Raw genomic sequence first — 24,566 nt, 5'->3', positions numbered from 1 at the left:
CCTCGGAAGGAAGGTTGGGCAATCCTACTTCCGTAGTGATACTGCCTCGGAAACCCAAGGAGGGGTCGCTATGAGTCAGGTATGACTCGACGGCACATAACAACAACAACAACATATATATATTTGGGAACAGTTGAATCAAGTAGGAGAGAGAGAGAGAATACTTATGCTAAAGGGTATAGAATGCATTACTGACACCTTAAATAGTTCTGTAGACCAGAGGTTGGGAAACTTTATCTGTAAAGATCATATAGCAAGTATTTAGACTATGAAGGGCATATGATTGTAGTAACTCTTCAACTCTGACATTTAATGCAATAGCAGCCATAGATAATGCAGAAATGAATGGGCATGGTTGTGTTACAATAAAATTTAATTTACAAAAGTTAGCATTGGATCAGACTTGTCCCAGGGACCATAGTTTTTGTTTGTATGTTTGTTTTTATTGTGAATTGAGTGAAAGTTTACAGAGCAAATTTGTTTTCCATACAAAAGTTCATACATAATGTGTTTCACGACATTGATTGCAATCCACATAATGTAACAGCTCTCTTTTCACTTTCTTCCTGTGGTTACCTTTTTGCTACATCCTTCTTTCCTATGCATTCTTGCTCTCTGAATTATCTCCCTGTACAAATGCACAAGGCTAATAGTTCTAAGGAGCGTAACTCCCTGGTATAATTTTTCACCTTGTAAGCCTAAGTATTTGGCCAGAAGTCACAGGAGTGAGTTCAATTCCAGGCATGAAGAGCGACCAGGGGCCATAGTCTCAGGGGTGTTTCATAAGTTTCTATCAGACCAGTAAGTCTGATCTTTCTTATCATTTTGAATTTTGTTCCTCATTTTTCTCCCACTCCATTCAACATCTCCTATTTTGATCCCTTTCCAACTGCTTGACAAGGGTAGCTGGGCACCATCTAGTTCTTCTGGTCTCAGGGTCATATGGGCTGAGTGTGGTAGATATGTTTGTGTGTCATCTTGGCTGGGCCTGGTTGAGTGGCTGAGCAGCTGGATGTAGTATTCCCCATGATGAGACTGGTAACCAACTCCATGGTGGACTCTACTGTGAGCAGCTGAGTAGCTGCCTTAGGGATGTGGTCTGCTTCCTGAATATAAGGAGAAGCCCTTGGGGAATGGTCTCTAGCTTATGGCATACTTGAACACTGCATGTAGCCGTGTCATTGTTCTGCCTGCCATGCTCTGCCAACCTGGGGACTTACAATGGACTTGAATTAATTGCCTGCCATGTGTTTTGGTAACATTGAGACTGTGCCCTTTTACTTGTCAACCTTGGGTTTGTCAGTCTCAGCAGCCAGCAGCTGTCTGAGTGAAGAAAAGCCTCTAGCTCCAGTGGGCTGGGAGCAGGAGGCAGAGCTGAAGCTCAGGGTTGAGGAGATTTCACCCAGCCTCTAGAGCCTGGCACTTTGAACTTGGGCTTAAAGCCTCCAAATTGTAAGAATAAACTGTTTAAAGCCATCCCATTTGTGGTATATTCCTGTCAAAGCGGCACTAGGTAACCAAAACACTGAGGGTCCCCTGGTTCACTAGTCTCTTTGATTGTTTTCATGCATCTTTTATTTTCTTCATTCTTCTTTGCTCCAGATGAGGAGAGACAAATAATTTCATATTAGATGGCCACTTGCAAGATTTTAAGACCTCTGTTGCTACTCACCAAAGTAGGATAAAGAACATTTTTATTTACTACATTATATCAACTTAGCTTGATGTCCCTTGTGACCATAGTCCTAAGTCTGCTGGCACAGCAACTCACTACCTTACGGTGTTTGGCTGTGGCTAAGAAGTTACCACTTTGCCCCGTTAACTCTATTATATATATGGACATTCTTATAACACATACAAACCTGTACATAGAAATATTGTCTGTCAAACTTATACGGTCATGGGTATATCTTTTTGCCTAGGCATACCTGATCATTTTGCCGTCTACTTATGCATAGGCCTGTAGATTAGTGTTTGTTATTACTGATAATGCAGTATTGTGTATGTAAAAGTGTTTATGTTTGTTGTCTCTACCTCTTGTGTCTTCCCTTTCCTTAGTGTTATTGTGCTAGTCACTTGCTTTCGGTATTGGCCTTTCCTTAACCCAAATAAATACTTTTCTCTTACCTATCTAGCTATTTTTCCTCTCCTCCCCTCCCAACCCAACGATGAAAGTTTTCTTCCCTGTGTAAACCTTTCTTTGACTTTTTACAATAGAGGACTCATACAATATTTGCCTTCTGTGATTGACTTATTTCACTCAGTATAATGTCTTCCAAGTTATAACCCATGCTATGAGGTGTTTCACAGATTCTGCATTTTATTTAGTGGTGTATAGTATTCTATTGTGTTTATGTACCATAGTTTTATTATTCATTCATCTGTTGATGGACACTTAGATTGTTTCCATATCTTTGCTATTGTGAAGATTGCTGTGATGTACATGGGTGTACATATACTTATTCATGGCTGAGTTCTCACTTCTTTCAGATATATACTACTTAGTAGTGTAATTTCTAGATCAAAGAGTATTTCTATTCCTAACTTTTTAAGAAAGTGCCATATCATTTTCCACAATAATTGTATCATTGTACAGTCCTACCAGCAGTGTATGAGAATCCCAATCTCTCAAAATCCTTGACAGAATTTGTTGTTTTCTGTTTCATTGAACTTTGCTATTAGTGCTGGGGTGAGATTATATGTCCTTGTTGTTTTGATTTGTATTTCTCTAATGGCAAAGGATTGAAAGCATTTCTTTGTGTGTTTGTTGGATGCTTAAATATCTTCTTTAGTGAAGTGTTGTTCATGTCTTCTATACATTTTTTAATTGTATTTTTTGTCTTTTTGATGTTGAGTTGTTCAAATTTTCTATAAATTTTAGGCATAACTTTCTTGTTGGATATGTCCTTGCCAAATATTATTTCCCAATATGTAGGTTCTCTTTTGATTCTTTTGGAGAAGTCTTTTGATGCACATAAGCATTTAATTTTTAGAAGGTCCCAATCATCTAGTTTATCTTCTGCTGTTTGTGCATCTTGGGTTATGCTTGAAAATCTATTTATGCCATAAATTGTTGTTGTTGTTGTTGTTATGTGCCGTCAAGTCGGACCCAACTCATAACGACCCCTCCTTGGGTTTCCGAGGCTGTATCACTATGGAAGTAGATTGCCCAACCTTCCTTTTGAGGAGTGACTGGTGGATTTGAAACTCCAGCCTTCTGTTAGCAGTCAAGTGCCTTAGGCACTGTGCTACCAGAGCTCCTTGCCATAAATTAGGATCCTTAATACTTATGGGATGGATTACATTGATTGTTTTTCAATGTTGAGCCAACCTTGCATACCTGGTATGAATCCCACTTGGTTATGATGTATAATTATTATTATTTGATTTGTTGTTGGAGTCTATTGGCTAGGATTTTGTTGAAGATTTCTGTTTCTATATTCATGAGGGATATTGGTCTACAGTTTTTCTTTCTAATAGTGTTCTGAAGAATGAGCAATGTGTGCTGGTAAAGCATGTATATTGTGCTGTTGTTGGGTGAAGTGTTCTGTAGATGTCTATAAGGTCAAGTTGGTTGATTCTCTGTCTTTGCTGAGTTTCTTTCTACTTGTTCTATCTTTCATTATCATCCATTACTGTGGAGTTGTCTATTTGTCTTTTCAATTCTATTAAAGTCTGATTTATGTACTTGGAGCTCTTTCATTGGGTGTGTACATATTTATTATGGTTATCTACTCTTCTTCAGTTCATTCTTTAATCATTATATAAGGTTCTTCATGACTCCTATGGTGGTTTTGTCTTAAAGTCTATTCTATCAGAAATTAATATTGCCACCCTTTTAAAAAAAAAAAAATTGCCATTGCTTGGTATATTTTTTCCAACCTTTTACTTTCAGTCTATTTTTGTCTTTGCGTCTAAGATTAATCTCTTGTACATGGCATATTAAAGAGTCAAGTTTTCTTGCCCATTTTGCATCTCTCTGTCTCTTGATTGGTGCATTTAATCTGTTTATATTCAGTGTAATTATCAACAAGTATAAATTTATTCTGTCATTTTGTTATGTGTTTTCTTGTGGTTTTGTTGATTTCTTTGTTCCACATAATTTTCTGTGCTCAGCTCATTTTGTTTATTAATGTTTTCATCATTTCCTTCATTGCTATTGTTTTTGTATATGCTTACTTTTGTGCCTTTCCTGTTTTCTATTTTGATGAGATTAGCAGTTTTCTTTGAAGTTATTCTGTGATTTATTATTTTCTCCCCAAGTTTTTTATTTTTTTGTTCTTGTTGTGATTTGGGTGAAAGATGACAGAACAAATTCACTTTCCTTACAGCAGCTCATATACACTTTGTCTCATGACATTGACTGCAATTTACCACAATGCAACAGCTCCCCTCCCACTACCTCCCCGTAGTTACCTCTTCCCTGTGTCCTTCCTTCCATGCACTTCTGTCCCCTGAGCTGTCTCCTTGTGCATACACAGCCCTTCTATTCTCCCATGATTGTTCTCTCCAAGGACTGCATCTACCTAATGTATATGCCAGTCTTTTGTTTGGCTTGAAGCCATGGGAGTGGGTTCAATTCCATACCTGAAGGGCAACTAGGGGCCATAATTCCAGTGGTTCCATCAGGCTTATCAGACCAGCAAACCTGATCTTTTTTTTTTTTTTTTAATGATTTTGAGTTTTGTTGCACATTATTCTCCCACTCCATCCAGTATCTCCTACATACATCCCCCTCTGAGTGATTGATGGTGGTAGCCCAGCACCATCTGGTTCTGGTCTCATAGTTGTATAGGCTGAGGATTACATGGTGTACCTGTGGCTTGGACTAATTGTTTCCATGAATCTTTGATTTTCTTAATTCTTTTATGCTCTGGATAAGGAGAGACACATTGTTGCGTCTAGATGGCCATTTTTTAAAAAATTGTGATTTGGGTGAAAGTTTACAGAGCAAATTCACTTTCCATACAGCAGTTCACACATGCTCTGTCTCATGACATTGACTATAATTTATCCCAATGTAACAGCTCCCCTCCCACTTCCTCCCAATAGATACTTCTTCCCTGTGTCCATCCCTCAATGCCTCCTGTCTCCCTGTGCATAAACAGCCCTTCTTTCTCCCATGATTGTTCTCTCCAAGGAGTGCATCTACCTCAGGTAAATGTTCACCTTATATGCTTATCTTTTCTTGGCTGGAAGCCACAGGTGTGGGTTCAATTCCAGGCCTGAAAGGCAGTTAGGGGCCAGTCTCATTGTTCCACCAGGCTCTATCAGAGCAGCAAACCTGGTCTCCACCACCACCCCCTTTTTTTTCCCAAATGATTTTGAGTTTTGTTCCACATTATTCTCCCTGTCTATCCAGGATCTCCTACATAGATCCCCCTCCAAGTGGTTGACAGTGGTAGCCAGGCACCATCTAGTTCTTCTGGTCTCATAATCATATAGGCTGCAGATCAAATGGTGTACCAGTCACTTGGAGTAATTGTTTTCACGAATCTTTGTTTTTATTCATTCTTCTTTGCTCTGGATGAGGAAAGACCCATTGTTGTATCTAGATGGCTGCTTGCAAGCTTTTAAGATTCCAGTTGCTACTCACCAAAGTAAGGTGTGGAACAGTGTTTTGTGTAGTATGTTATGCCAGTTGGGCTCGATGTCCCCTGTAACTATGGTCCCAAGCCCACAGGTCCAACTACTCATTCCTCTGGGTATCTGGCTGTGGCAAAGAAATGACTGTAACCTTGTCCCTCGTCAGCTCTACTATTGTTATGTGCCATCGAGTCAGACCTGACTCATAGTGACCCCTCCTTGGGTTTCTGAGGCAGTATCACTACGGAAATAGATTGCCCAACCTTCCTTCCGAGGAGTGGCTGGTGGATTTGAACTGCCAGCCTTCTGGTTAGTAGTCAAGTGCCTTAGGCACTATGCTACCAGAGCTCCCAGCTCTACTATATATTCCCAGATATATAGTAGTATATAGTAGTAGTTCTACTGTGTACCTGGGAATTCTTACAGAACATGCCAATACACTTGTAGAAACGTTGTCTCTTAACCCTATACATGGTCTGGGGCACACTCACCATTTATGGACATACCTAATATTTCAGCTGGTCCACCCATCTATCCACCTGGATATCCACGTTTGGCTTCACTGACAACACAGTGCTGTATGTGCAAAAAGGTTCATCTTTCTTGTCTGTACCTCCCATGCACCTCTCTGTGTCTTCCTCTGCCTCAATGCCACCATATTGATCACTCACATTTGGTACATTGCCTTTCTCTTCACCCAAATCAATACATTCTCTACCTATCTAACCCACTCCTCGGAAGGAAGGTTGGGAAATCCTACTTCCGTAGTGATACTGCCTCGGAAACCCAAGGAGGGGTCGCTATGAGTCGGGGCCGACTCGACAGCACATAACAACAACAACAACACCTATCTAACAGTGTTCCCTTTCCTCCCCTCCTACCCCTGGTAACCAACAAAGAAAATTCCCTTGACTTTTTACAATAATGATCTAATACAATATTTGTCCTTCTGTGATTGATTTATTTCACTCAGCATAATGTCCTCCAAATTCAAGTTCCTCCTACCCCTGGTAACCAACAAAGAAAATTCCCTTGACTTTTTACAATAATGGTCTAATACAATATTTGTCCTTCTGTGATTGATTTATTTCACTCAGCATAATGTCCTCCAAATTCAAGTTCATCCACGTTATGTGATATTTTGCAGATTCTTATGTTATTCTTTAGGGTTGTATAGTATTCCATTGTGTGTATGTACCTTAATTTGGTTATCCATTCTTCAGTTGATGGACACGTAATTTGTTTCCGTCTTTAGGCTGTTGTAGATAGTGCTGCAATGAACATGGGTGTGCATATATCTGTTCTTGTCCTGGCTCTCACTTCTTTAGGATATATACCTAGTAATGGAATGGCTGGGTCAAATGATTTTTCTAATTCCAACTTTTTAAGGAGTCAGCATACTGCTTTCCACAGTGGTTATATTATTTTACAGTCCCACTAGCAGTGTATGAAAGTCCCAATCTCTCTGCATCCTCACCAGCATTTGTTATTTTGTCTTGTTGAACTTTGCTACTAGTGCTGGGCAAGATGGTATCTCATTGTTGTTTTGATTTGCATCCCTCTACTGGCTAATGATCATGAGCATTTCTTCATATGTTTGTTGGCTGCCTGAATATCTTTCTTGGTGAAATGTCTCTTCAAGTCTTCTGCCCATTTTAATTGGACAATTTGTCTTTTTGTTGATGAGGTATTGGAATTTTCTAAAAATTCTAGAGATAAGTCCTCTGTCAGATATGTCATTGCTGAATATTTTTCCCAATCTGTAGGTTCTCTTTTGACTCTTTTGGAGAAGTCTTTGGAAGCACATAGAAATTAAATTTTTAGAAGGTCCCATTCATCTAGTTTCTCTTCTGCTGTTCGTGCATTGTGGGTTATGCTTGATAGTCTGTTTACACCATATATTAAGGCCCCTAAATTTGCCTCTAAATTTTCCTTGAGGAACTTTGTAGTTTTAGTTTTCATATTTAAGTTTCTGATCCATTAGTTTTAGTTTTTGTGTATGGTGTGAGGTACCGATCTTGTTTTATTTTTCTGCAAATGGATATCCAGTTTTGCTAGCACCATTTACTAAACAAACATTTTCTTCCCCATTTAATGGAGTTCAACCCTTTGTCAAAGATCAGCTTACCATTGGTTGATGGATCTATTTCCAGGTTCTCAATTCTATTGCTTTGGTCTATGCATCTGTCATTATACCAATGCCAGGTAGTTATGACTTCTGTGACTGTATAGTTGGTTTTGAGATCTGGCAGTGTGAGACCTCCTACTTTGTTCTTCTTCAATAGTGCTTTGCTTGACTGAGGTCTCTTTCCTTTCCATATAAAGTTAGTGAATGGTTTTCCATTGTACTTAAAGAATGGTCATGGGATCTGGATTGTCTCCCAAGTTTTAAGCTGTTCTATTTTGAAATTTTCTTAAATTTCTCTCCATTTAGAAATTCTGTACCTATGCTATTTATTCCCTCTTTTTGTTTTGTAGTTGTCCTCATTTAGTAATTGATATCTCTGGTGCCCAGTTACAGTCTTGTAAGTTTGTTTTACTTTAGTTATTTCTGTATCTGGTTTGGTCTCTGGGTTATGATATCTTATGTGTTAATCATCAGTTGGTGTTTACTGTTATTGGTTTCTCTGTCCAAAGGACTCTGTTAGCACCTCTTACAAGGATCTGGTTTTAACAAATTCTCTTAATTTCTGTTTATCTGGAAATATCCTAATTTCACCACCATATTTGAGGGACAATTTTGTTGGGGACATAATTCTTGGTTGACAATTTTTTTTTTTTTTCCTTTCAGGGTTTTATTTGTAATCCCATGGTCTTCTCACCTGTGTGGTTTCTGCTGAGAAATCAGAGCTTATTCTTACTGGTTGTGCTTTTTGTTTTTTTCTGTGCAGCTTTCAGTATACTTTCTTTATCTTTAGTTTTGGTAAGTTTGATTATAATTTGTCTTGGTGATTTTCTTTTGAGATTTATTTGTTTTGGGTTTGCCAAACTTCTTGAATGGATATCTTCTTATCTTTCTTCATATTAGGGAAATTATCTTCCAACATATATTCAACAATTTTCTCTATGGTTTTATGTCTCTTCCTGTTCTGCAATTACACACATATGTGTTATTCCTTTTGATGGTGTCCCACATAAATTTTAGGCTTTCTTCATTTTCAAAAATATTTTTTCTGATTAACCCCTTAACAAAGTAGTATTGAGAGATTTGTTTTCAATCTCACTAATTCTATTTTCCATTTATTTGATTCTACTCATTTGCCTTTTCAATGTGTTATTTATTTTTGAAATCTTAGTATTAATCTTCTGGGTTTCTATTTGCTGTTTTTGTATGGTTTCTATTTTTTTTCATTTATTTTGTCAGTGTGTTCTTGTATGATTTTCCTAAATTATTCTAGAGTTTTCTCTGTGTTTTCCTTAATTTTGTTGGTGTTTTCCTTGATTTTGTTATTGTTTTCCTTGATCAGTCTCTCAGTTTTTCGAAGGTACCTAAATATAAGTCTTTTGAATTCCTTATCAGGTAGTTCTGATGTTGCTTATTCCTCAGGGAGATTTTCTATCTCTGAATTCTGATCCTTCATTGTACTCCTTTATGTTTCTTTTTTGTGTTAACTGTGATTGTCAATTGTCTCTGAGATACTGTGATGTTGTTATATTTATTTATTTATTTATGCTTTAGGTGCAAGTTTACAGCACAGAGTAGGTTTTACATTCAACATTTTGTTACACTTGGTTTCACTCCTCAATTACTATCCCCAACCCTAACCCACTCTCCTCCCTTCCCTTCCAAGTAGCCCCCCCATGCCCCTCATAGTTATGCACACCTGAGTGTCCTGTATTTCCTCCATGTAAATATTGCCCATTTGGTGCCCTATGGTCAATTGCTCCAAGGGATATACCTCCATAGAGTATGTGGGTGAGTCACCCTGGTTTGAGTAGTCTTCATGTACAGCTTATTTACTATTGGGCTGAGAGCCAGCCCCTAGGAGTGAGTTTTATTCCAGGCCTGAAGTGTATCCCAGAGCCGTAGTATTGGGGGTTGCACCAGACTCCATCTGACCAGTAATTCTGGTCATTATTGTGTTTTTGGATTTTGTTCCATGTTTTTCCTCCCATTCCATGCAGGGTCTCCAGTTTTGATCCTTTCCTAACTGGCTTCCATTGGTAGCTGGGCACCATCTAGTTCTTCTGGTCTCAAGGGCCATGATGTCCTAGGGCTGATTGCTTCCAAATGCCCTTGGATTTTTGCACTCTTCTTCACTTCCAATGATAGGAGACCATTGGTTACATCTTAGATGGCCCCTTGAAAGCTTTTAAGATGCTAGTTACTACTCACCAATGTAGGTTGTGGAACAAGATTTTTATGTATTTTGTTGGGCCAATTGACTCTGATGTCCTCCAATACCATGGTCCTGAGTCAGTAGATCCATTGGATCTCTCTCAGTCAGTGTCTGACTGTCTGTGAAGAATTGCTTTATGTCTGTCTTCTGTTGTTTCTGTAAGGATTGCAGGTATTTTGTATCACTGATATCTGTGCAAAATTAGCCTCAGCTGAATCTATCCTTGGTCTGGAGTATAATCCTGTTCACTGACCCCCATCTGATCTCCTCAGATGTTTAAGTGTTCATCTGTAGCCCAGTGTTTGATGTTAATGGTAATGCAGTATTATGGATATACTGGTATTAGCCTTTGTCATCTGTATCTTGTATGCACAATCCGGTGTCCTCCTTTTCCCCAATGTTATCATGCTGGTCACAGACTCTTTCCATACCATCCCTTCCCTTTCCCATCTCAGTGTGTGGCCCCTGACTAGCCTGTAATTATTCCCTCCTCTTCTTTCCCCACTCCAGTAACCTACAAAGTGAGATTGCTTCCTTTGTCTTTTAACAGTAATGGGCTCACACAATATTTGTCTTTCTGTGATTGACTTATTTCACTCAGCAAAATGTCCTCCAGACTCATCCACATTGTGAGATGATTCACATATCTTTCATTGTTCTTGTATGTAGCATAGTATCCCATTGTGTAAATTACCATAATTTGGTTATCTTTTCATCTGTTGATGGGCATTTAGGTTGTTTCCATCTCTTTGCTATAGTGAATTGTGCTGCAACGAACATAGGTGTGCATACAGCTGTTCATGTCCTGCCTCTCACATCTTTAGGATATATTCCAAGTAATGGAATTGTTGGGTCAAATAGTATTTCTATTTTCAGTTTTTTAAGGAAAAGCCATACCGTTTGCCACAATGGTTGTACCATTTTACAATCTCATTCAGCAGTGTGTTCCAATCTCTCTGCAACCTCACCAGCATTTGTTATTTTCTGTCCTGTTGAACTTTGCTATTATTGCCGCAATGAACAAATCATTGTTCTGATTTCTATCTCTCTGAGGACTAAAGATCATGAACAATTTCTCATGTGTTTGTTGGCTGCCAGCATATTGTTTTTAGTGAAGTGTCTGTTCATGTCTCTTGCCCATTTTTGAATTGGATTGATTGTCTTTTTGATGTTGAGGTGTTGGAGTTTTCTACAGATTTTGGAGATAAGTCTTTGTCAGATATGTCATAGGCAAATATTTTCTCCCAATCTGTACAGATCTCTGTTTACCCTTTTGATGAAGTCCTTCGATGCACATAAGAATTTAATCTTTAAAAGATCCCAGTCATCTAGCTTCTCTTCTACCTCCTGTGCATTCTGGCTTATGTTTGATAGTCTATTTATGAATAAATTAGGGCTCCTAGATTTGCCCTTATTTTACCTTTGATGAATTTTATAGTTTTGAGTTTTACATTTAAGTCTTTGATCCAACTTGAGTCTGTTTTTGTGTATGGGGTGAGGAATGGGTCTTGTTTAATTTTTCTGCAACTGTATATCCAATTTTGCCAGCACTGTTTATTAAAGAAGCTACCTCTTCCCCATTTAATGGGATTTGGACCTTTGTCAAAGATCAGGTGTCCATAGATGGATGGGTCTATTTCTGGGTTTTTGATTCTGTTCCATTGGTCTATCTGTCTATCATTGTACCAATACCATGCTGCTTTGACTACTGTGGCTGTACAGTAGGTTTTAAGATCCAAGAGTGTAAGACCCCCACTTTGTTCCTCTTCTTCAGTAGTGCTGTGCTAATCTGAGATCTCTTTCCTTTCCATATGACATTAGTAATTGGTTTTTCCATGTCCTTAAAAAATTGTATCTGGATTGGGATTGTATTAAATGAGTAGATTGCTTTAGGTTGTATTGACATTTTCACAATATTCAGTCTACCTATCCATGAACAAGGCAGGCTCTTCCATTTATATAGGTCCCTTGCTGTCTCCTATAGTAGTATTTTATAGTTTTCTTTGTACAGTTATTTTATGTCTCTAGTAAGGTTTATTCCTAGATATTTTACCTTTTTAGTAGCTATTGTAAATGGTATTATTTCTGTTATTTCTTTATCAGAGGTCTCCTTGTTGGTGTAGAGGAATCCAACTGATTTTTGTATGTTGACCTTGTATCCTGCCACTTTGCTGAATCTCTCTATTAGTTCCTGTATTTTTTTTTTTTTCTGAGTCTCTTGGGTTTTCTACATACAGGATCATTGTTGTTGTTATGTGCCGTCAAGTCAGACTCGACTCATAGCGGCCCCTCCTTGGGTTTCTGAGGTGGTATCACTATGGAAGTAGATTGCCCAACCTTCCTTCCAAGGAGTGGCTGGTGAGTTTGAACCGCCAGCCTTCTGGTTGGCAGTCAAGTGCCTTCGGCACTACACTACCAGAGCTCCTATATACAGGATCATATCATATGCAAATAGAGATAGCTTTGCTTCCTCTTTGCCAATTTGTATGCCTTTAATTTCTCTTTCTTGCCTTATTCCCCTGGCCAGGACTTCCAATGCAGTGTTAAATAGGAGTGGTGATAGAGGGCGTCCTTGTCTGGTTCCCATTCATAAGGAGAATGCTTTGAGTATTTCTCCATTAATAATGGTGTTGGCTGTTGGCTTAGCATATATGCCCTTTAGTATGTTGAGGAATTTCCCTTCTTTCCCTATTTAGCTGAGAGCTCTGAACAGGAAGCGGTGTTGCATTTTGTCAAATGCCTTTTCTGCACCAATTGATATAATCATATGGTCCTTTCATTTTGTTTATGTGGTGCATTACATTGTTTTTCTGATGTTGAACCATCCTTGCATACCAGGTATGAATCCCACTTGGTCAGGATGTATTATTTTTTGATATGTTGTTGGATTCTGTTGGTTAAGATTTTGTTAATGATTTTTGCAACTATGTTCATGAGGGATATTGGTCTGTAGTTTTCCTTTTTAGTGGTGTCTTTCCCTGGTTTTGGTATTAGTGTTATGCTTGGTTCATAAAATGAGTTTGAAAGTATTCCGTGTTTTTCTATGTTCTGGGATAGCTTGAGTAGTATAGGTTTCAACTCTGAATATTTGGTAATATTCTCCAGTGAAGCCATCAGGGCCATGACTTTTTCTTATGGGAATTTTTTTCAATTTCTTCTTTAGTTATCTATCTCTGACTGGGATAGTTTAGGTAGGTCTTGTGATTCCAGAAAATTTTCAATCTCTTCTAGGTTCTCAAATCTGTTGGAGTACAGTTTTTCATAATATTCTATCAGTATCTTTTTTATTTCAGTTGGTTCTGTTGTGATGACACCCTTTTCATTTACTGTTCTTGGAATTTGCATCTTCTCTTTCTTTTCTTTTGTTAGATTTGCCAGTGGTTTGTCAACTTTGTTAATCTTTTCAAAGAACCAGATTTTCATGTTATTGATTTTCTCTATTGTTTTTTGTTTGTTTGTTTTCTGTTTATTTCTGCTCTGATCTTAATTATTTCCTTACTTCTAGATATTGCAGGATTCTTTTGTTGTTCTTTTTCTAATTGTGGGAGTTGTTGAGTTAGAGTGTTGATTTTGTTTCTTTCCTCTTTTTTGATATATGCATTTATTGCTATAAGCTGACCTCTGAGTACTACTTTTGCTGTGTCCCATAGGTTTTGGTAAGATGTATCTTCATTGTCGTTTGTTTCTAGGAATTTTTTATTTCTTCTATTACTTAGTAGTTTTTGAGTAATGTACTGTTCACCTTCCATGTTTGATGTTTTTTCCTTGATCTTCCTCTTATGAATTTCTAATTTTATAGCATTGTGGTCTAAGAAGATGCTTTGTAGTATTTCAATGTTTTTTAATTTATTGAAGCTTGTTTTATGTCCTAACATATGATCTATTCTACAGAATGATCCATGTGCACTGGAGAAGGATGTGAATTGTGCTTTTGTTGGGTGGAATGTTCTGTATATTTCTATGAAGTTGAGTTGCTTGATTGTGTTGGTGAGTTCTTCGGTATCTTTGCTGTTTTCTTCTAATTGTTCTGTCCCTCTTTGAAAGTAGTGTGTTAAAGTCTCCTAAGATGCTAGAGTTGTCTATTTTCCCTTTGAATTCAATTAATATTTGCTTCACATAATTTAGAGCACTTTCATTGGGTGCATAGATATTTATTATTATAATGTCTTCTTGGCCAATTGACCCTTTCAGCATCATATAGTGACCTTCTTTGTCTCTTATGCTGTTTTCACCTTAATGTCTATTTTATCAGAAATTAATATTGCCACTCCTGCTCTTTTTGGGTTACCTTTGGCTTGGTACATTTTTTTCCACCCCTTAACTCTTAATTTCTTTTTATATTTGTGTGTAAGGTGGATAGGCTCTTGTAGACAGCATATCAATGGGTCTTCTTTTCTTTTCCTGTCTGCCACTCTCTTTCTCTTGATTCATGCATTTAGTCCATTCACATTGAGTGCAATTAGTGATAGGTATGCATTGATTGCTGTCATTCTGTTTTTTTGGGTTTTTTTGTTTGTTTTTTTTGTCTTGCTATTAGAGTTTCCTTGGTCCATATACTTTTCTGTGCTGAGTTCATTTTGTTGTCAAGTGTTTCCTCCCTTTTCTTCTTTGTTGTTGATTTTGTGTTTGCTAAACCCATGGGTTTTCTTCCTTCTGGCTTTGCTTAGAGGGATTGTTAATTTTCTCTGTGGTTACCTTGGAGTGAATTCTTGTCTCTATATTTTTGGAACAGTCTTTCTGTGAGGACATTGTCCTGTTTTCCTCTCCATTTGGAAGTTTTCTACCTAGAACTTTTATTCCCTCTATTTGGTTAGTTGTTGTTGTCATGTGCAGATTGACTTCCTTGTTTTTTAGTGTACAATGTTTTATGGTCCATTTTTAGTGTTTATTTCTGATTTGGTTTTAGTGTTGATGTCATGTGAACTGATTTTGTTGTTCTCTCTTGTGAGTTCGCTATTGGAAGGACTTTCATAAGCATTTCTTGTAGGGTTGGTCTGGTTTTCACAAAATCCCTTAATTTCTGTTTGTCTGAGAATGTCTTCATTTCATTTCCCTCATATTTGATGGACAATTTGGCTGTATATAGGATTCTTGGTTAGAAATTATTTTCCTTCAGTGTTTTATATATGCCATCCCATTTCCTTCTTGCCTGCATGGTTTCTGCTGAATAATCAGACCTTAGCCTAACTGTTTGATCATTATAAGTAATATTTCTTTTGTCCCAGGCAGCTTGGAAGATTCTTTCTTTCTTTTTTTGGTTTTGGGGAGTTTGATTATGATATGCCTTGGTGTTTTTCTCTTGGGATCTATCCTGTATGGGGTTCTTTGAGCTTCTTGGACAAATATCTTTTCTTCTTTCATGACATTGGGCAACTTTTCTGTTAGTAAGTCTTCCACAAGTTCCTCTCTCTCTCTCTCTCTCTCTTTCTCTTTTGTCTCTTCTTGTTCTGGAATTCCAATGAGTCTTATGTTGTTTCTTTTCATGTCATCCAATATAACTCTTAGGTTCTCTTCATCTCTCTTAAATCTTTGTTCTGATTTTTCTTCAGATAGGCTGTTGTCAGGGAATTTATCTTCTAGCTTGGAAATGCTTTCTTCAGCAAGTTCTAATTTATTCTTTTGGGCTTCCACTGTGTTGTGTAATTCTGTAATTTGGTATGCATCCTCTGGATTTCTAACTGCCATTTTTGCATGAGTTCTGATTGTGTATTATTCTTGTTATTTTGTTCTTGAATGGTTTTCCTGGGTTCTTCCAGGGAACTGTCTGTGTTCTCCATGATTCTGTTTGGGGTTGCCTTAAGCTCTTGTGGAGTTCTATAAACATAACTTGTAAATTCCTTCTCAGATAATTCTATTGCCTCCACTTCCTCTGTGCTTAATAAAATTTTTGTTTGGGGCTTTATTTCTATTGTCTTATCCCATTTTTGTGTGTTTGATTTGAGGTTGCCTGTTGTTTCCTAGACATTTTGAAGTTGTCTTTAACTGTTATTTAAGCAATTACTTTGTTTTGTCTTGATTTTATGATTTGATATTTTTGCAAAAATGAAGCTGGTGTGTTTTATTTATTTATTTTTTGGTTATAAATTCAAGTGTGTTGGTTTGCTCTGCAGTTTTCTTTGTGATGATGGAATCACTGTGTGGAATATGGATGCAGGTCTCTGTTCTTCATGAAGAGGGTTTAAGATTTGAGCTGGCAGGTGTTGTGGTGGCTTAATGCAGTTTTTCTATTGGATGAGGCAGGGGAGAGAGGAAAGGAGGAAGAAAAGACAGAAAGAAAAAAAAAAAAGCTCCAAGGTGCCAGTAGTCATTTCCAGGGCTTTGAGTAGGCTGTTATTGATGAAGTTACAATGTTACTCACAGTCCTGCGGCTCAAGTTCGGCAAAGACCCCAATGGTTAGGGGGCTGCCACTTTCTGCCAGGTTCAGATGGTCACAAAAAAAAACCATACTCCAGGTCCCTCTGTGCCAAAAAGCTGTCCTGGAATAGCTACCCTGATCCATGTCATGTGTTTGTCTAAGGACCCATCCACTGTGGCATGCTTCCATCTCTGCTCCCAATTCAGTGGCACCCAGAGCCAGAGGGGTCTCTGCTCCCTCCCAGTGTTCCCACGCTTATGCTTACCTATAAAAATGGGTGCTTAAGGTAGATCTGTGGAGTAGGCACAGGTCTTCTGGTGCATTCTCTCCACTGCCCCAAGGAGCCCTCCAATGCCCAATCTTGCTGTCTGGTCAGCACTCTGCAGGGCAAGTTTGCCTATTTTTATTCTTTCTGGGTAATTACACTGTCTCTCCCTCCTCGCTAATCCTACTCCCCTGAGTTTGGCATACTCTGACTTAATGAGCTGTTCAGAGCACCAGAATCCCTACTTCAAACTGCTGCACCTAGTTTTTCAAGCACTAAGATGCTAGAGGGAACTAACATGTGGGCTACAGGTGAGATGCCATCTTCCTGTCCTATTATATTTAATTGGTAATTTTACATTAGTGTGATTTGTGCAGTCCTTTTTTTTTTTTTTTTTTTTTTGCTTTGCTTTATTTTGTTTTGATATACCTGAGTGAGAAGAGAGAAATACAAAAACAATAGCAATGAAGGAAATGATTAAAATATTCATGAACAAAATGAGCTGAGCACAGAAAATTATGTGGAACAAAGAAATCAGCAAAACCACAAGGAAATACCTAACAAAATGACAGAATAAATTTGCACTTATTGATAATTACACTGAATGTCCTATTCTGTTCACTATTTTGGCAGGACTTAGACACCACTTGCCTCCTGGTGGTTGTGATAGAGAATGATAATATGTGCACAGATCTCTGTTAGGTGTTTGTGTAGAGCAGTTGAGGATGAGTTGAGCTGATATTGGCTGTGGTCATGGCCCCTACTCTGAGAAGAAGTTCCTGCTGTCCCAAAAGGGGTCTTGATGTAGGGTGCTTAATCCCAGCACAAGTTCCTGCCAGCCTAAAAGCTGCAGGGAGCAGGGTGGCTGATCTCAGAACTAGTTCCTATCTACCTAGAAGGCAACTAAGAACAGAGTAACTGATCTCAGATGAATTCCTATTGGTCCAGAAGGTGTCTGGAGGCAGGGCTCCTGGACCCAGAAAAGTTCCTGCCAGTCCAAAAGATGATTGGGAGCAAGGATCTTGGTTCCAGAGGGAGTTCCAACTGGTTCAAAAAGCAGCTGTGGGCAAGACATCTTATCCCAGATAAAATTCCTGTTGTCTCAAAAGGTAACAGGGTGCAGGATCCCTTTCCCATGGACCATAGTTTGTTGAGTCCTGTTCTAATGTGTAAATGTGGATGCATGCTAAAAGTGATTGACTTTTCCAAACCAATTTGGCCAGGATGTTTGGAAAAGTCTTTTCCAAACAGAATTACCCAGAGAAAGAGAGAGAGAGAGAGAGAGACCACATATACATGTACAAAAGGATTATCACCTCACTTGTCTGTCATAAACAAGTTTTATAACAATATGATTTGGGCATAATGCAGTTTTAAGTATTTCTGTGAACTTAACTTTATTTCTTTATCAGTAACTCTTCAAGAAAGAGAGAGAGAGAGAGAGAGAGAGAGAGAGAAAGAGAGAGAGAGATTGTCAAGAACTCTAAAGAGACTGAGGTTTTACCTTACTTGAAAGCTAGTAAATTCATCTGTTAGTCTGTCACAGTTTTCTGGATTCTGGAAGAAGAGACACAACTCCTGAGTCAAGACAAAGGACTTTCTTACTCACACTAGCACCAGAGTATCAGCATTATCTTGTGCCAGTGACCCTAAGCCCAGTTCTCATAAAGAGAAGCAAGGAGAGCTAGGTGAAATCTGTACAGGAGAAAACATCTGATTGTAGGGAACCTTAACCTTTGGGTTTAATGGATAGTAAGCTCATGTGCTCTTTTCCTCCAAAGAAAGACATTATCTTTGTTACACTGGACAGTGAACAAACCTTCCTTTTAGTCTGGAGGGAGACATTTCCTCTGTCTCCCAAGGCTTTTAGTCATACAAATATTCTTAAAAAGACAGTCCAAAAGAAAAGCAAGACATGGAAAAACACAAGAAGCCCATGGAGAATTGTCTCTTAGAAACAATGATAACATCTAACACAGTTATACTCAGTGTTTTCTTAATGAATGATTCCAGATGAATCTATAATAGGATTTACAAATATTGTCAAAGAAGTGTTTCCTCATCAACATTGTTAATTAGCTCACTCATAAACTGCATCTTCCTTGTCTTTTTTGCTGCCATTCTTCCACACACATCTACATAAGCCATGACTAATTATTTATACTTTCTGAAACTTGATATGATCATTTACCCTTTGTGATTTTGAGCATGATATGCCATCTACCTGAAATCTTTTCTTTTGTATGCCTGAAATTCTCCTACATATTCTCTAGAAGCCATGTCAATGCACTTGCAATGACCAAACCTAAACCTACTGCCATCAAGTGGATTCTGATTAATAGTGACCCTATAGGATAAAGTAAAGCCTCAACGGTTTCTGAAGTTGTAAATCTTTATGGAAGAATATTGCCTCATATTTCTCCCATAGAGAACTTCCTGGTTGGTTTGAACTTCTGACCTTCTGATTAACAGTGGAAAGCTTTAACCACTGTACCACCAGAGGTCCTATACTTCCTATATTCATTTAAAAAAACAATAAAATAAAATGAACAGAGGTGACATACTAACTTCCTCTGTAACAGGAAATAGTCTGAAGGGAAACTGAAAATTCAGTAGAGTTAAGACATTAGCACTTATCAAATTGGGATAAGTAATCATCTTTCTTTCTTGCTAGGGATAGGGATGCCTGGCATGTATTTTATGCTGGTAAGAGGAATAGAGGGATGGATAAATTAGAAAATGACTTAATTTTACTGTTTTTAGGTCCAAGATTATGCAAATGTCATTCAATGGATGAGTCCAAAATTATTTTTTGGTTTATTTACACCAATGATCATCTTTAATGTTGCATTTGACATGGAGGTATACATGCTTCAAAAGTTAACTTGGCAGGTAAGAAGTATTCTTTTTTCAATAATATCATTTATTCATGTTATTTATGTTCAGACTTTTTATTTTTTGCTGCAAAATTGAAAGAAAAATGGAGGAAAAGTATAGGGTACGGGAGTAGTAAATTCAGCTTTATTTTTTTAGAGAGTAACCAATATCTTGGCAATTTTTTCCTTGAAGACCCAGGTGTTTATTTACTTAGTGCTACTCTTACAGGAATATACCACAAATAGGATGGCTTTAACAAACAGGAGTTTATTCTCTTATAGTTTGGGAGGCTAGAAGTCCAAGTTCAAAGTGCCAGTCTCTAGACTGGGTGAAAGCCTCTTGACCTTGGGCTTCAGCTCTGCCTCTTGCTTCCGGCCCACTGAAGCTGGAAGCTTTCTTTACTCAAGCAGCTGCTGGCTGCAGAGGCTGACAAACTGAACTCACTGCCATTGAATACAACCCAACTCATAGTGGCCCCTCTTTGGGTTTCCGAGGTGATAACTCTACGGAAGTAGATTGTTCAACCTCCCTTCCAAGAAGTTGCTGGTAGGTTTGAACCACCAGCCTTCTGGTTAGCAGTCAAGTGCCTTAGGCACTACGCCACCAGAGCTCCCAAGTAAAAAGGCACAGTCCTGATGTTAGCAAACCACATGGCAGGTGATTAATTCAAGTCCATTAATAATCTCAAGATCAGCAGACAACATGGCAGGCTGCTGAACAACAACTTGGCTACATGTAGGATTCAAGTGTGCCAAAATCTAGAGATTTTCCTCAAAGTTGCTTCTTATATACTGGAAGCAGACCACATCCCTAAAGCAGTTTTTCAGCTGCTCCAATAGATTCCACCAAGGAGTTGATTGATTACCAGTCTCACCGTTGTTGTTGTTGTTATGTGCTGTCCAGTCAGACCCAATTCACACTACCCCTCCTTGGGTTTCTGAGACAGTATCACTACAGAAGTAGATTGCCCAACCTTCCTTCCAAGGAGTGGCTGGTGGGTTTGAACTGCCAGCCTTTTGGTTAGCAGTCAAGTGACTTAGGCACTATGCTATCAGAGCTCCTAATCTCACCATGAGGAATAACTATATCCAACTGCTCAGCCACTCAAAACCAGGCCCAGTTGACACCCGACCTTCACTACCACACTGGGGGTGGGGGGGAATGTTGAGGAAAAAAGTAATTCTGAAACTCTGATTGGTGTGACATAATGACAGTTTTACTTATAATCTGAGATTCCACTAGAGATCTACTATGAAGTGTACTAGGTCCAATAAAAGGAAACTTTTGAGTAAAGTTATTTTTTAAATATCCATCTTCTGAAGCTTAACACACCCACATGTAAAAAAAAAAAAGAAAAGAAAACAGAGAAGAGAATTCAAATAAACAGCTAAAACCCTAATTTACTAACTTTAGAATTTTTCAATCATGTGAGATTTGGACAAGCTGAAGGAGACGCAGAAAAAATACTCTTGCTTCTAAGCAGGGTACCCATTTCTATCAAAGTAATCAAAACAATTCTGTGAATATAAGGCCTTTACCTAAACTGCATCAGTGTTGGTAGGTGCTGTTGAGTCATTTTGACTCAGGGATCCAGTGTGACAGATAAGAACTTCCCTATAAGGTTGTCCTGGCTATAATCTTTATGGGAATAAGATGGCTACGTCTTGCTCCTGCAGAGCCACTAGGTAAATTCAATTAGCAGCCAAGCACTTAGCCATTGCACACAATCATAAACTGATTTTGTACTTTAAACAGAGTCCAGGCTCTTGGTTGTTGTTGTTAAGTGCTGTCGAGTCATTTCCAATTCATAGCGACCCCATGCACAGTGGAACAAAACACCACCCAATCCCGCACCAGCTCCATGATCCTTGCTATACTTGAGCCCATTGTTGCAGCCACCATGTCAATCCATCTCGTCGAAGGCCTTCCCTTCTTTTGTCGACGCTCCACCTTACCAAGCACAACATCCTTCTCCAGGGAATGGTCCCCTCTGACAACATGACCAAAGTAGGTGAGACGAACTCTGGCCATTCTCGCTTCCAAGGAGCATTCCGGCTGCACTTTCTGATTATTAATGGATGTTTGCCTCTGTTTCTCCTCAATTTGAGTGGTTCCACATCAGCCAATGGAGGTCTCAAAAGCTTTACCTTATCCATCATTTGCCCAGTCCTACTTTGAGAGCTTTCTAAGCTAAGTGACTCATCTTCCTCCTCTGTATTGGACAATGTTTCTGGACTATTCATAAAGTTGTGCAGTAATTAATTATCAGACATTGTTTTTCTGCTATTCATAAGGTTTTTCCTGGCCAATTCTTTGAGAAGTGGATGGCCTCTTCCTTCTTCCTAGTCTGTCTCAGTCTGCAAGCCAGGCTGACACCTGTGCATGATGTGTACCCCACTGGGTTTGAAACACCAGTGGAACAGCCTCAAGACTCACAGCAACATGTCACCACAGTAGGACAAACCAACAGACAAGTTTGTTTCCCTTAGCAGTTGGAAACCTCTCCAACCACCCTTACCTGGATCCCTGCAGTTCACGTTTATCTCACAATGCCTTGATGAGCAGCTGATGAGCAGGCTCTTGGAGTTCAGACAAATCACAAATGGATGAGATTAAGAAAAGAGAGATATAAAAGTGATCTTGGCTGACTCAGATGGTCTCTAGAGAGGCCATCACCTGCATCTCTGCTCACCTGATGGATCAGTTGGCAGTGGAGTGATGGAGTTGGCTACACTCCAGTGTCTGCCAGTTGGTACTGTTAGTGCTGGCTATTGGTTGGGGCAAAGGGGGTTGCTAGGACACACATACCCCATCACCTAGCAGGCTATTCCAAGCTTTTTTCACGTGGAAGTTGCAGATTCCCATACAGCAGCAGGAGAGGGTAAGACTCAATTCATCAGTGCTTTTTTTTTTTTTTTTTGTCTCTACTTGCATCATGTTTAGTTATTATTGTTCCTTTTGTCCAAAGTGAATCATATGATAAATCACTGTGGTGAGGGTATGCTCAGTGGTGCACATACAGAGAGCAGAACTATGAAAGCCACTTTTGCAAGCAAAATACTGAGTTATTTGTTGGAAGTATGAGGATTTGGCCTCTTGACTCTCAGTCCTCTTGTCTGAAAACCTCATGTCAATGTGTTCCTTTCCACGGGAGTTAGTAATACAACTCTTCTGACCACCAAAACTTTAAAGTGAGAACTCAGCCACACAAGAATAAATTGATCTAAGTGGCCACACTGTTTCTTTCACCATCCTGATGCTGTCTCAATCTTTGTCCACCAAAGCTTCCCTTTCAGTAGGGACAATAATCACTCAGCATTGGCAACCAGGCCTCCTGAATTAGAGTGTAGTGTTCAGACCCCACAACCACTCAGTGTGACTGTCCCATACAAAAGAAAGAGCAAATGATCAGAAAGAAGAGAGCTTTTAAATATTTTAGTTTTTCTGAATTCTTACAGGTGCCTTCAGGCACAATTCCATTTTCCAAAATCCATTTGGGAATGAAATTTTTTAAAACATCCACAATAGGTAGAAGAGTTAGTCATTGCAAGGCAATGGTGGAAAGACAGAAGGCCAGGTTTCACTTCTAGAATCTCTCTTTTCACCTTTTCTGTAGTTCTCTGACATTTTAATTTGTACTCTATTGTCTTATCTCTTTTTCCCTCTTTGTAACCTCTTTCAAAATGTTCTGTTGTCTTCTCTGTATTAACCTTTTTATTTTTTTTTTAAATTGTGATTTGGGTGAAAATTTACAGAGCAAATTCACTTTCCATGCAGCAGTTCACATAAACTTTGTCTCATGACATTGACCAAAATTTACCACAATGCAACAGCTCCCCTCCCACTTCCTCCCTATAGTTACCTCTTCCCTGTGTCCATACCTTCATGCACTCCTGCCCCTGAGCTGTCTCCCTGTGCATAAGCAGCCCTTCTTTCTCCCATGATTGTTCTCTCCAAGGAGTGTATCTACCTCAGGTAAATGTTCAACTCATATGCCTGTCTTTTGCATAGCTGGAAGCCACAGGTGTGGGTTCAATTCCAGACCTGAAGGGCAGCTAGGGGCCATAGTCTCAGTGGTTCCACCAGGCTCTATTGGACCAGCAAACCTGGTCTCACCCCCCCTTTTGTTTTCCTCTAAATGATTTTGAGTTTTTTCCGCATTGTTCTCCCTCTCTATCCAGGATCTCCTACATAGATCCCCTTCCAAGTGCTTGACATTGGTAGCTGGGCACCATCTAATTCTTCTGGTCTCATAGTCATATAGGCTGCAGATTGAATGGGGTACCAGTCACTAGGACTGATTGTATCCATGAATTTTTGGTTTTCTTCATTCTTCTTTTCTCTGAATGAAGAGAGACCCATTGTTGCATCTAGATGGCAGCTTGCTAGCTTTTAAGATCCCAGTCGCTACTCACCAAAGTAGGAGGTGGAACAATGCTTTGTGTAGTATGTTATGACAATTGAGCTTGATGTCTGCTGCTACTATGGTCCTGAGCCCACAGATTCAACTACTCAGTCCCTCTGGGTAGCTGGCTGTGACCAAGCAGTGACTACCATCTTGCCTTTTGTCAGCTCTACTATACACCTGGGAATTCAGATCATACACATAAATTTATAGGACTGTTATGTGCCAACCCTATACATGTTCTTGGGTACACTCCTCACTTCATAAACATACCTACTAGTTCAGCCTGTCCACCCATCTGTCCACTCATCTATCCACTCTCATATACCCATGTTTGCTTTCATTGACAACACAGTACTGGATGTGCAAAAAGTTTATCTTTGTTGTCTGTACCTCCCATGTATCTCTCTATGTCTTTCTCTTCCTCAATGCCACCATATTGATCACTCACATTTGGTACATTTCCCTTCTCTTCACTCAAATAAATACTTATCTCTATCTATCTAACAATGTTCCCTACCCTTCCCTCCTACCTCTGGTAACCAATAAAGAAAATTTTCTTCCATAGATGAACCTCTCCTTGACTTTTACAATAATGGGCTAATACAGTATTTGTCCTTTTGTGATTGACTTTTTTCACTCAGCATAATATCCTCCAAGTTCATCCATGTTATGCAGTGTTTTGCAGATTCTACATTATTCTTTAGCGTTGTATAGTATTCCATTGTGTGTATGTA

At 38.8% G+C, this 24,566-nt stretch overlaps 1 protein-coding gene across 1 annotated transcript in view; it reads left to right on the top strand.

Annotated features, from left to right (window-relative positions):
- Positions 1 to 24,566, top strand: part of SLC9C1 (solute carrier family 9 member C1) — a 173,010-nt gene that overhangs the window by 7,127 nt on the left and 141,317 nt on the right. The window contains exon 3 of the mRNA XM_007947443.1: positions 19,311 to 19,439. Coding sequence (XP_007945634.1) covers positions 19,311 to 19,439 — 129 coding nt within the window. The remainder of the gene's footprint in view (positions 1 to 19,310; positions 19,440 to 24,566) is intronic.

The sequence above is a fragment of the Orycteropus afer genome, unplaced genomic scaffold, assembly GCF_000298275.1.
Source record: "Orycteropus afer afer isolate SDZICR_OR568_19922 unplaced genomic scaffold, OryAfe1.0 scaffold00184, whole genome shotgun sequence".
Lineage (NCBI taxonomy): Eukaryota > Metazoa > Chordata > Mammalia > Tubulidentata > Orycteropodidae > Orycteropus > Orycteropus afer.
Note: the sequence above shows the minus strand (reverse complement) of the source record. Positions and strands in the feature narration are given on the sequence as shown.